This window comes from Mustela lutreola, chromosome 3, assembly GCF_030435805.1.
Source record: "Mustela lutreola isolate mMusLut2 chromosome 3, mMusLut2.pri, whole genome shotgun sequence".
Lineage (NCBI taxonomy): Eukaryota > Metazoa > Chordata > Mammalia > Carnivora > Mustelidae > Mustela > Mustela lutreola.
The window spans coordinates 34,287,647-34,300,354 of NC_081292.1; the positions used below are offsets into that span (position 1 = coordinate 34,287,647).

The 12,708-nt window shown below is 37.3% G+C and overlaps 1 protein-coding gene across 2 annotated transcripts in view; it reads right to left on the reverse strand.

Annotated features, from left to right (window-relative positions):
* Window positions 1-726: 726 nt before the first annotated feature.
* FZD6 (frizzled class receptor 6) overlaps window positions 727-12,708 on the reverse strand; it is a 36,893-nt gene continuing 24,911 nt past the window's right edge. For both annotated transcript variants that reach the window (XM_059165871.1, XM_059165872.1), the window contains exons 3-7: window positions 10,351-10,547; window positions 6,471-7,488; window positions 5,207-5,355; window positions 3,469-3,897; window positions 727-2,235 (exon numbers count right to left, since the gene is read on the reverse strand). In XM_059165871.1, coding sequence (XP_059021854.1) covers window positions 2,067-2,235; window positions 3,469-3,897; window positions 5,207-5,355; window positions 6,471-7,488; window positions 10,351-10,547 — 1,962 coding nt within the window. In that variant the 3' untranslated portion in view covers window positions 727-2,066. The remainder of the gene's footprint in view (window positions 2,236-3,468; window positions 3,898-5,206; window positions 5,356-6,470; window positions 7,489-10,350; window positions 10,548-12,708) is intronic.

Genomic DNA, 12,708 nt, shown 5'->3' on the forward strand with positions numbered 1-12,708 from the left:
GCATGCTTGTCTCTGTTTGACTATATGATGAACATCATATTTGAAAAAGTATTTGTAGAGTACAGAGAATAGCGTTTTCTTCCTCCAGACAAGATTTCCATTTGCTTCTACCTATGACTAATCCAGAACTACCTTATTCTAATTCCAGAGTAAGAGATTTTTCTAGACCATGCAGATAACTTGAAGCAGGGCTGCTGTCCCTACACTTCACACTTCCTTCCTTCAAAAGGATACATCCTTTCGAGGTCACAACTCTAAGTGGAGTGTGGTGTGTGGACACTCCTTCCCTTGAACCCAGCCCTTGGACGCTGGCAATAACTGTTCAACCACTCAGCCACCTTTTCCACCCATTCCATTAAATGCTCCCTTGGCTAAAGAAGCCCCAGTTGTGGGGGCTGGCAGGGTGAATTTCTTTCTTCTCCAAGGTCTTAGCCTGGCAATTCCTCACTATCCTATTTGTTTTTTAAAATGTTTTAATTTAGTATTGTTTTATTTACCACTGCTTTACCTCATCCTTCAGGTCTCCCACTGGCTTTAAAAAGTATGATAAATACGGCTGTATCACGTATACTCTGGGAAAAACGGTAACAAATGAAAAATTTGAGTCCCAACTTCTCCTTTTCCAGTTTAAAGCTTTTGGCTAATTAGTAATGGAGCCCCTGATCTGAAAAGTTCTACCACTTCCTGGGTCAGGACCACTAAAAATAAACACAATACTCCACAATCTCTTATACAGAGAAAACTTTATTACTGGAAAGATCATATAATTTGTATGCAAAGTTAAAAAATGTGGAAAAGTTAATATTTACATTTTCCATACATTACGTGATAATCTTTTTATGCTTAATAGAATGCTAAATAGAGGAAAAAACCAAAAGCATCAGAAAATGTTGTTCAAGGTAGAACACTTAATTGGAAATAAAATTAAGAAAATTCTTCAATATTTTAAAGTATGTTTATCAGGACTACATTTTTTCCCCCATTTGATTGACACTAATAGTGCTAACACATTTTTTTTTTTAAGCACACTTTTAAATGTTTAGCAAAATCCTATTTCGGTACAGGAATGAATTCTACATAATGTCTGATGAAGATACTGTACAAGCTTTAGTATTCTAAACGTTAAAAAAGTTAAAAGTACAAGCAACTAAAAAAAAAAAGTACAAGCAAGTATAAATGGTCATAAAAATACAATCTTGAGTGGTCATAAAACTTTTTTTTTTTAAAAAGGAAATCAATTGCACTTGGCTTAATTTCTAAAAGAGTAATAACATTTCACCTAATCCTTCAGGACATATCATTTAAAAATTTAGAAGGATCAGAGAGCAGCATAATACAATCAACAGTGGACATTAAGCACCTCATTTTAGTGACATAATAGATGTATGAAATTTCTAAAACAATAAGACTATAAAATTCACACAGGGAAGATGATAAAGTGGAATAAGTGGGTTTTTAAAGGTGAATTCCCATTATAAAACCTTCTGGTGTGTCAAATATTTTTCATACTATAAAAGTATTATTTTTCAATTTTCTTAGAAACTCAGTGTAAAAGCTACCAAAGTAGTGCTAAAATATCAGAATAACATGACAAAAATATTTGAGTAGCTTTTCCAGGATTCCTAAAAAAAAAACAAAGTTCAAATACATAGAAACTTATTTTCAAATGTATAAAAAAAAAGACACAAAGTTTTAAATACTTTAGCAAAGTAATATCTTGATTTTAGACCATAAAAGTGAAAGAGCATATAGTACATTTTAAAATACTTTTAACAAGAGTAGAATCTTCATAAATAGAAAAGGAAGATTCCTCTCACTCCCTCCTCCCACACAACTTAAAAAAATATTATTAACCTGCACATTTCTGTTTCCTGGGTATACTGTCATCACCAACTTCTGTGCGAAATGAATCCTATTATACTCGGAATCTACCGTTTCCAGTGTAACAAGCGACGGTGTAGCTCTCAGTGCAAAAGAACGGGACAGTGATGTCGCTAAGACGGCACACTGTCCCCGCCAGTGTAGTATGAACTCCCTTCTCTGCAATGGGCAGGCAACCCCGCCCCTCACGTATCCGAGTGACTGCCACGGCCCTGCTCTTTCCTGCCCCCGGAAGCCGAGTGAACGAGCAGGGATGCAGAGCCTCTTGGGCTGCCCGGCTCCGAGGAACCTGGGGCCTGTGAGCTGCTGTTCTGCACTGGGCCAGGCTCGGGGACGTCACTTTTTGGAGAGAGCCTAGGTAAAAAGACGAAAGGTGACATATTACAGACCAAAGCGCAGATGTGATGCCAAATGTCCTTACAGCTGCCATCCACTTTTCATGAGTTTTTTGCATAATTAACTAAAACTCTTTATGTGTACCCTGACACCTCAAAGTGCATATACTTTCTTTTCAAATACAGTTCTTGCTAACTTCAGAAATTGCATTAAGCACCACCCATGCGTGGGCTGAGCACACTGTAGCATCAGGAATACAGTTAATAAGACAGAATTCCGGCCCTTGCTTTAGCAAATATTTTATTCATTTCCCACCAAGGATGAGACATTTTAATTCCAACACAATGATGAATCAGACCTCAGCTCTGAGGTTTTACAAATTGAGGGTTTACAAATCTAGTGGAGGTTTTTTTTTAAATTAAAATTTTTTTATTAACATATAATGTATTATTAGCCCCAGGGCTACAGGTCTGTGAATCGCCAGGTTTACACACTTCATCGCACTCAACATAGCACATATCCTCCCCAATGTCCATAACCCCACCACCCCCTCCCTACCCACCTCCCCCCAGCAACCCTCAGTTTGTTCTGTGAGATTAAGAGTCTCTTATGGTTTGTCTCCCTCCCGATCCCATTTTAAAGGCACATATCTAATTAGAAACAGCAAAAGCTGTTACGGGAACACAAAGAAGTGCATCTGATTTAGTTTGGGAGGAGGGTGGCGAGACAACCTTGAGACCTAAAAGTACTTAGCTATTGGCATTCTGGTTAATTCGATATTTACCTGTGTCTGGATCACCTATGACCATTTGGAAAAATTCATTAAAGATAATGTCAATATCCTTTCATGTTCAGAAAGTAAAAAACATAATCATCTTCATATAAAATGACAAATACCTTTTAGTACTATGATACAGTAGCAATTACAACTCAATAGCCTGTATCTCAAAAGGCTCCTAAACATTTACCAAATATACACGCAACACTTAACAACAGCCACGGAAAAGAACATCACACTCCTATGCAAACAACATTCATGAAGGCTCTTTTCCAAGCTAAGAACTGAACTACCAAATAGCATATTTACAGGCTGGACCCAAACTTCTTATACCCAAACTTCCTTGGATTAAATATATGGACACACGTCATCTCCTAGCACATTTTCTTTCCAGATGTGCTATGCTTTAATAAAAAATGCATAATGCAATATTCAAAGCAGTCCCGATTTAACAGAACAAAATCGGAGCTCACCTTCCTTCACTCCTCGTACTTTCTGAAACGCTGATCTTATCTGTCCCGTTGCCTGCCCGGCCCTTCCTGTCGGCCTGTTCCCCACAGAGTTTGGAGGTGGATGCTGCTGGGGAGGCCGGCTCCCCACAGTCGTGTTCTCTGGATCCGGGGGTGCTCGCTCCGTCTGCTCTCACCTCTCTCACTGATGTTTCTGGGGAGGTTGGTATTTCTGTCAAAGTTTCTTGTCCTAAGTAATCATGGTTAGTGATAGCCACTGAGGAAGTGCCGTGATTGGCGGTAGCGCCTGTGCTGGTTCCCATGGATTTGGAAATGACCTTCAGCTTATGCGAACTGGGCTTGTAGTGCTTCTTTTTGTGTTTGACTTTAGAATTGTGCTTTAAGAAGAACTCACATGACTCCTGTAGAACTCTTCGACTTTCACTGATTGGACTGTAAGAGAAACCAAGGAGCGGGCTTACTAGGTAAATGTTAAGTGCTATCGAGAAGCCAAAAAGCAGGGGGACAAAAAAGAAAGAAAGAAAAAGAAGCCAAAAAGCATAAATCTTATACTAAAATCTTTAGTTGATCAGGTTAAAAGTTCTAAATGACTTATAGTTATGAAATCTGGGATTACAGATACTATGAGCTATAAGTAGATTGCCATGACGTGAAATCTTTTTTGCATACACTGTTAGCTGCCTTTGTCGGCACAAGTAGATTGGTAAAAAATTAGAGAGGCTAAACCTAAGGAGGAAACTGACAAGGAAACTCAAAGCAGCATACCGTAGGGGATAAGCTATTTATCACATGTAAATACATCAATATAAAAGTAAACCAAAAAATAAAGGATGTAGAATGGTTGTTGTTAAATTTAATTGTTTGCTAACATTAAAGTTAGCAAATTATACTGAACTGTGATGTATATAAATATGGAGTAGATATGTAATAATTGCAAAAAATTAAAGTCCAGTTAAATGCAATTCTTCAGTCAGGCTCCCTGCTCAGTGGGGAACCTGCGTCTCCCTCTGCTTGTGTGCTCTCTCCCTCTCTCTGTCAAATAAATAAGTAAAATCTTAAAAAAAATGCAATTCTTCAGACTTTAAAAACTTAGAAAAGATCCATAGTTCTGAACTTTTACCACAAAAAAGTTTATTAATCAAACCAATGGGGAATAGTTTAAAAACCTATGCTACATTGTTGGCTGTATAGAGCATATAATGTATATAATTAACCAAAATGAACTATTTACTTGTAAATCTACTATATTGTTATAAAATACTACATAAGCTTAAAATTTTACCATCTTAGGGCAAATAAGTTGCCCTAAGCCATTTTAATCCAGCACTATGTGTGATAAAACTTAAAGGTAGTAAACGATCATATAATATATTTGAGTCATAGTCTATAATTTTCCTTACATATATTTGATCCCATTTAATCTTTTATCATTGATAAAATTTAAAATGCTGCATCTGAACTAATGAATCCAGTGATAGCAGTAATAATATTAAATATAAGCTGTGTAAAGAAAATGCACACTTAACAAATCTTTCTTTCATATTTCAATAGAATAGTATAGGTCAGAGTCTATTTTAATGAATGCCAAACAGAATAAAGTATATTTCTCCAGGAAAAAGATTTCCAAATTTGATATAACAGTTGGCATAATGAAACTCTGGCACAATAATGACTTGAATAGTTCCTTGGTATTTGTTCTATTTAATTTAAAACAACATCAGATAATTCAGTAGCTTCTTACTCTCTCTTACGATTTCGTTTAAAAAACCCAGCCCATTCCGTGCATGTCTTTTTGCTTCCAACCCAGAAGACAGCAGAGATGCCAACAATCAATGTCATCAGGTATTTTATCATAAATAAAGCCAATTCTGGTCGAGTTTCTGTTTTTGCCTACAAAAAAACAGTGAATAATAAAAATTTCAGTGATACATTTTAAGTGGAAAGAAGTCTATACCATCAATGTAAAACTTGAACAGAAAGTATAAATTTTCAGTCTGTTGTATTATAAAATGTTTGACATAGTGCACTATAATGAACAGTGCTGCTTTAATATTCTTTACTAAAGTTCCGAATGAAGAACTTATCTGCATATCAAAATATATAGCTAGAAAAGGAAAACACTTAAATATATTTAGGAAGAATATCCTAAATCTTGACTTGATTTCCCAGCATCTTTTCCCTATAAGTATTGCAGCCTCTTATAATTGCCAAAATATCTGGCTTTGAGTATTCATCTATTTGCCTTCTACTAAAATCTACCAAAAAATTGCATTTAAATTCAGTGGAACAACATAGTATTTTAGAGTCCTTATGCATTGTTGTTTATGTTTTAAAAAATTTGGTTGGTCAGGGTGAAAGAAGTATCAATTCCATATAGTAAAATAAGTTCTGTTTTTATAAGCATAGATGAAACAAAAACATTATAAGATGACACGATCAAATTAAATAAACCCAAATAAGGTTTCCCTGCACTAAGTGAAGAATTAAAAACAACTCCCACTTCAGCAGAAGTTGACAGACCTCTTCTTGTTTCTGTTCCTCATTATTATTTATTTGCCTTTGCAACCGAATTTAATTTTTATTAAAAGAATAGCTAAAGGAGGCACTTTAACTATCGTAACCAAAGTCTAAACTTGAGGCAAGAACTCAAGGCCTGACCTCAGCTTCAGCTAATGCCCAATCTTTCCATCTACTGGATTTTCTTATGGAAAATCTAATGTCATGTTCATGACTATTTCAAGTGTATGTCCAGGGAATGTCCACTGTGTTAAAGTTAAATAATGAACTAATACAGGGGTCCCTGGGTGGCTCAGTTGGTTAAGCATTTGCCTTCAGCTCAGGTGATGATCTCAGGGTTCTGGGATTGAGCCCCGTGTTGAGTTCTCTGCTCAATCTGCTTCTCCCTGTCCATCTCCCCATCCCCACAGGCTCAGGTAATCTCTCTCTCTCTCTCAAATAAATAAAATCTTTAAAAAGGATAGCAAACTAATACAAATGCTCTTTACCTGGTAAGGGCACGGGATGTGGTACTGACGACAGTGGTCGGAGACCCAAGTTATCTCCCAGGTGACCCTGTTCACTTGCTCATAGACGTAACACCCCAGAAGTATCACGAGGGGCACAAGATACAGGCCACTAAAGACTCCAATTCGAATCATAAATTTCTTTAGTTTCTCCTGGTTCCGGCCATCATGTTGTATAACTTGCCGAACGTGATTTAAGGAAATAATGCCAGCTAGAAGAAGAGACAGCCCGACAAACACACAAAGGCACAGAGGCAGGAGCACGAAGTAGCGAGACGCATCCAGGTCATAAAGGCCAACGAAGCAAACACCACTAATGTTGTCTCCTTCGACTTTGTTCATAGCAAGAAGCATAACAGTCAGAAAACCCGGTATCCCCCACGCCACGGCATGAAACCACACCGCTTTTTGTTCAATGGCTTCACAACTCCATTTTCGTCCTGCCGCTAGGAACCACGTAATGGTAAGAATCACCCACCACACCGTGCCGGCCATTGTGAAAAAATACAAAAACATAAACAGAACCGTGCAAGCCTTATTCTGAGAGCCCAGAACTACCGTGTCCCCGAGCTCTAGCTTCTCATCTGCCTTGTTGCAGGCTGTGCGGTCGCCTAACAAGAATCCGATGAAGTACATCAGGGACACGATGCTGTAGCAGACAGAGTAATATATAATTGGTCTTTCTGGGTATCTGAATCTTTTAACATCGATTAAGAAAGTAAGGAATGTGAACAGAGTTGCACAGAGACAAAATATTGAAACTATCCCGATAAAACTTTTTGCAAACTCTAGCTCATCACTTTTAAAATACATGTTAGGGCATGGAGGTGCGCACTGGTCAATTCCAAGAAACTTATAGCCTTGTCCCCCAGAAGTCTTCAGATGCCTGGGACACCAAAATCCAATGTCTCTTTGAACTTCCTCTATTTTCTTCTGAGGACCAAGATACTGTGTGTGTGGATCAAAAGTTACAGGAACGGTATCATCACAGTACTGCAATCTGTAGAGATTATAAAAATCAAAGGCAATATTTTTACTGATTCACTGTTTTAATGCTATGCTTTCCAGCTATAAAGTACTACATTATGCATTCATAATTGATGGGAAGACATACAACCTGGATAGATTAAAGGTTAGAGCTTTGAAATTAACTGAACACTAGTAGTTGTTAGCGAGGCCCCAATACGCTAACATATATTTAATACAAGGCAAGTGAATATGAACATTTCCTTACTCAGAAAATGATCAATGAATAATTTTTATTTTGTAAATTTTTAAAGTAAACTTTATACCCTAGGTGGGGCTTGAACTCAGGATCATGCTCCACTGCCTGAGCCAGCCAGGTGCCCCAATTAATAATTTTTAAATAATTTCTGCTTCCAAGAATAAATATTTAAGAAAGAATTTATCCTAAAAAAAAAAAAAGAAAAGAAAAGAAAAAGAATTTTTCTTAATTAGTAGTCTCCAGACAAAAAAGTGTTGGCTTGTCTGTTTACAGCATTAGAAAAGTCTTGGGGAAGTTCACTTGTATTCTAATGCCCACAAGCAAAGTAGCTCAACCATATGACAAGGTTTTGACAGTTAAAATTGGCTGAAATGACACCCTTCCCCTCCCTGGATTGAGTTCAGGTGATCTCTACATTCTTAAAGGCAAGAAGATCACCAAGAAGTAGACTAGGGACCAGCTTAATTAATCACTATCCTGTTTCAGTTTGGCTGGCTCTTTTTAATTTAATTGAGTTGACATACAATATTATATGAGTTTTAGGTGCACAACATAGTGATTTGACATTTATATACATTGAGAAAAGGTCACCATAGTAAATCTAATCACCATCTGTCACAAAATTAATACAATGTTATTGGCTACATTGCCCATGCTGTACATTATATTCCAACGACACATTTATTTTGTAACTGGAAGTCTCTACTCCTTGTCTCCCTTGTTTACGGTAGACTGGAGTGATATACACAGATACATTTTCTATTTTGTGAAAAAGTTTATTGCTCAGTTGAGTTTCTACATACCAGTGTTAATTTGGAGGATCTATATGGTATAAAAATTAGCGGGAGTTTGGGGCGCCTGGGTGGCTCAGCGGGTTAAAGCCTCTGCCTTTGGCTCAGGTCATGATCCCAGGGTCCTAGGATCGAGCCCCACATTGGACTCTCTGCTCAGCAGGCAGCCTGCTTCCTTCTCTCTCTGCCTGCCTCTCTGCCTACTTGTGATCTCTGTCTGTCAAATAAATAAATAAAATCTTTAAAAAAAAAAATTAGCGGGAGTTTTGGGGCACTTGGGTGGCTCAGTTGGTTAAATGTTTGATTTGGGCTCAGGTCATGATCTTGGGGTCCTGGGACTGAGACCCACGTTGGGCTCTCTGCTCATGGGGTAGTCTGCTTGGCCCTCTCCCTCTTCCTCTATCCCTCCCACTTGTACTCTCTCTCTCTCAAATAAAATCTTTAAAAAAGTAAAAATAAATTAGTGGGAGTTTCTAAGAAGAAAACTACTTATTTATTTATTTATTTATAAGATTTTATTTTTAAGTAATCTCTACACATCCAATGTGGGACCTGAACAGTAGAGATCAGTTGGGACCCCTTTCTGGTCCTATTCTCCTTTCTCTCTCCCCAGAAATACTCATTACCACAAATTCAGTTTTTATTCTCCTTCTGCATTTGAAAAAATTTTTACTCTGTGATTTTTTCTAACCATAATGTTATATAATATTGTTTTACAGGTTTTGAATTTTATATAAATGACATCATACTATATCTTATCCTGTAGCATCCTTTTTTTTACTTAACACTATAATTTTTAGATTTATCCATGTGTACAGATGTGGATCAACTACATTAATTTTATCTACTGTATCACAGTACTCTAGTGTATAAGTACATCACAATTTACTATTCATTCTTCTACAATGGAGTTTCACATTTCCCCTTTTTTAAAAAAAATTTAGGAATAATGTGGCAATCGGTATTCTCATGTGTGATTCCTTATTTATGTAAAAGCTCCTATAGAAGGGTATTGCCTAGAATGTAAGTATGGGTATCCTCAACTTTATTATATGTTATCAGTTGTTCCTGGAAACAATTATCCACCGCAAGTATTTGACTTTCACAAACCTTCTATAATCTAGTCTACAGATAAAGACACAAAAAGATAGATACAGGGGCGCCTGGGTGGCTCAGTGGGTTAAGCTGCTGCCTTCGGCTCAGGTCATGATCTCAGGGTCCTGGGATTGAGTCCCGCATCGGGCTCTCTGCTCAGCAGGGAGCCTGCTTCCTTCTCTCTCTCTCTGCCTGCCTCTCAGTGTACTTGTAATTTCTCTCTGTCAAATAAATAAATAAAATCTTAAAAAAAAAAAAAAAAAAAAGATAGATACAGCATCTTCCCAGCTTTATCATGTGAAGTCTCATTATATCAGTAGACTGTTTCAAATTACAATCCCCCAATGTCTAGCGAATAGGAGACAAAAGTAATGAGTCAAGGTCAATGTACAAATGGGCAGTGAATTGAAAATAAGTTCATTTCCCCTCAGTTTGGGTCAAAGGCACCCTTACATCTTCTCAGAGAACTTTGTACTTCTCCTTTGTTGTCTCTAGCATGGTTATAATTTTACATTTATTATTATAATTATTTTATTACTATCTGTTCCTCCTACCCCACAGTAAATTCCCACTGGAAATCTGTTTTTGTTCACCAAAGTGCCCAAAACACTACACCACAGTGGCTGGCAAATGTTAAGTGTGCAATAAACATTTGTTGAATTAAATAATGAGAGCCGGTCACAAACATTCTGGAAAACTAAAACCAACATTAAAAGATCACTGGTAGCTTTCAGTTGAAAACATAATTTACCTGTCACATTCAAGTTCCTCAGGCCATCGCATACCAAAAGTATCAATTAAGTTTTTGCAATCAGAATATACTTTCTCACAAAAGTTACGACAAGGTGGAACCACATTAATTTGTTCCGTGCAAGCTGGTACAAAAGCTTTGCAAAGGAAAGTTTCGATGTTTGGTGAGCATTCCAAATTTGCCAGAGGAAGAAAAGGCTATTAAGAAAAACAGCAAGATAAGGTTAGAAAACATTTTAATAACAAATGAATGGAATTTATTCACTATTTAAAGTATATACCTTCTCACTTATACTCTAAAAGAATATCTCATTGTCAATACAGTCAAAATTTTTTTCACTTTTATTAATTTATTATTTTTATTTTTTTTTATTTATTTTTTTTTTTTAAAGATTTATTTATTTATTTATTTGACAGAGAGAAATCACAAGTAGATGGAGAGGCAGGCAGAGAGAGAGAGAGAGGGAAGCAGGCTCCCCGCTGAGCAGAGAGCCCGATGCGGGACTCGATCCCAGGGCCCTGAGATCATGACCTGAGCCGAAGGCAGCGGCCCAACCCACTGAGCCACCCAGGCGCCCCTAATTTATTATTTTTAAACTAATCTCTATGCCCAACATGGAGTTTGAACTCATGACCCTGAGATCAAGAGTAATTTTCTCTATTGTCTGAGCCATCCAGGTGCCCCTCAATACAATGAAATTTTAAGGAGATAATTTCAGTTAGTCTGTTAGACTTATGGACCCTTCATATGTAATAGAATATTATTATTTTATTAAATTATACATTTTTAAAGAAGACATGCTAAATCAAATCAAAAGCATGAGTTGACTGCTAGGTAAAATAACTTATGCAAATTTTAAATTTATAAGTACATAAAGGAATACCCTAACATTGTACTGAGTATTCTAGAGAATGAAGGAATGTCTGAGGCAGAGGAACAGCATGAAAAAGGCATGAGGATCACTAAACCCTTATCCATGCAGGGCAAGCTTAGTGTGGCTTGAATATAAGGTCAAAGAGGTGGTGTTAAGGGCAGAGTAGAGAGAGCTGAGATTGGTGAGGTATGCTAGGCTTGATCCTGGAGAACAGGAATGGCATGCTAAGTTGTCTGGATTTTGGAAATCAAGGAATGAATACTACTGGAGAGTTTTAAAAGCAGGAAGTATCTCTAGAGTCTGACAGCTGAGCTGGAATGTTAGTCCCCCACTTCCTGGCTGTGTAACTTTGTCTAGTTAACTTTTCTTTGCCACAGTTTCTTCAACTGTAAAACGGCAATGATAATACTACCTGTTGCATAAAACTGTTATGAGTATGGAGTTAATAAATGTAAAGCTCTTCAAACAGAGTCTGGCATGTAGTAGGCACTCAATAAACATTGTGATGATTATACTTCAGAAAAGGCACATGGGTTCTGGATAAACCTGGCACATTAACCACATATGTTTACCCCCTTTCCTCTTATAATAAAAAAAAAAAAAAAGCTACTAACCAATTAGAAGTGAACAGAAGAGACTACATTAGCATACATGACTTTTCCAATGATAAAAACAACAAAAAAGAAAGCCCCAGCCTTCCCAAGATGGAGAGCCATTAGAGGAGTGGAAAGTGACTTAATGGGACATGAGGTGTACTTTGAAGCAGGAGTGGAGGAATTGAGATGACAATGAGCTCATGTGCTCTAAATAATCCAAGAGTCTCAGTTTGTTGAGGTACTAAGTAGCACAAAAGTCTATCCTCACCCCTACTCCAGTCCAGATGACTACTGCATTCTACCAGCCTTGTTTCTGGAAGAAACGGAGCTGGAAATGTTCTGCACTTGGGGCATCAAGCACAGGGCAGAGATAATGCACAAACTGAAAAGCGGGGGGCTATAACAGTCAACCTACAGAAATATGAAGCCCTCATCTTCCTGTTCTTCTTCTGTTCAGGCATATACCTACCATCCCCATTCTTTGAAAAAACTCAACAGTCTTGAAGAGCTCTACACACTGACAGTGAAAAAGAGAGTTGACCTTGAGCTAACCCTACTATGAAGCCCACCAATAACAAGCCCCATTCTTGCACACAGAGCTTTTTAGTGCCCCACACAAATAAAAATGGGCAGCCGAGGATCATCAGATGTCTGAAGAAAGCCTCGCACATCAAAGAGAGAAAAAATGTTTCATAAGAAGGGCAGGATCCACTGTGTGAAATGTTATTAAGAATTTAGTAGGATGAGAGACCAAAACAAGCAAGCAGATAATTGAATATTTGGAGGAAACAGATTATGCAGGGAACAAAAGAAAATGAATCACAGAACAAATAAAAACCTTAATATCTTAAATTGCATTCATTTAAAAGGAATAGGTGCTATAGAAAA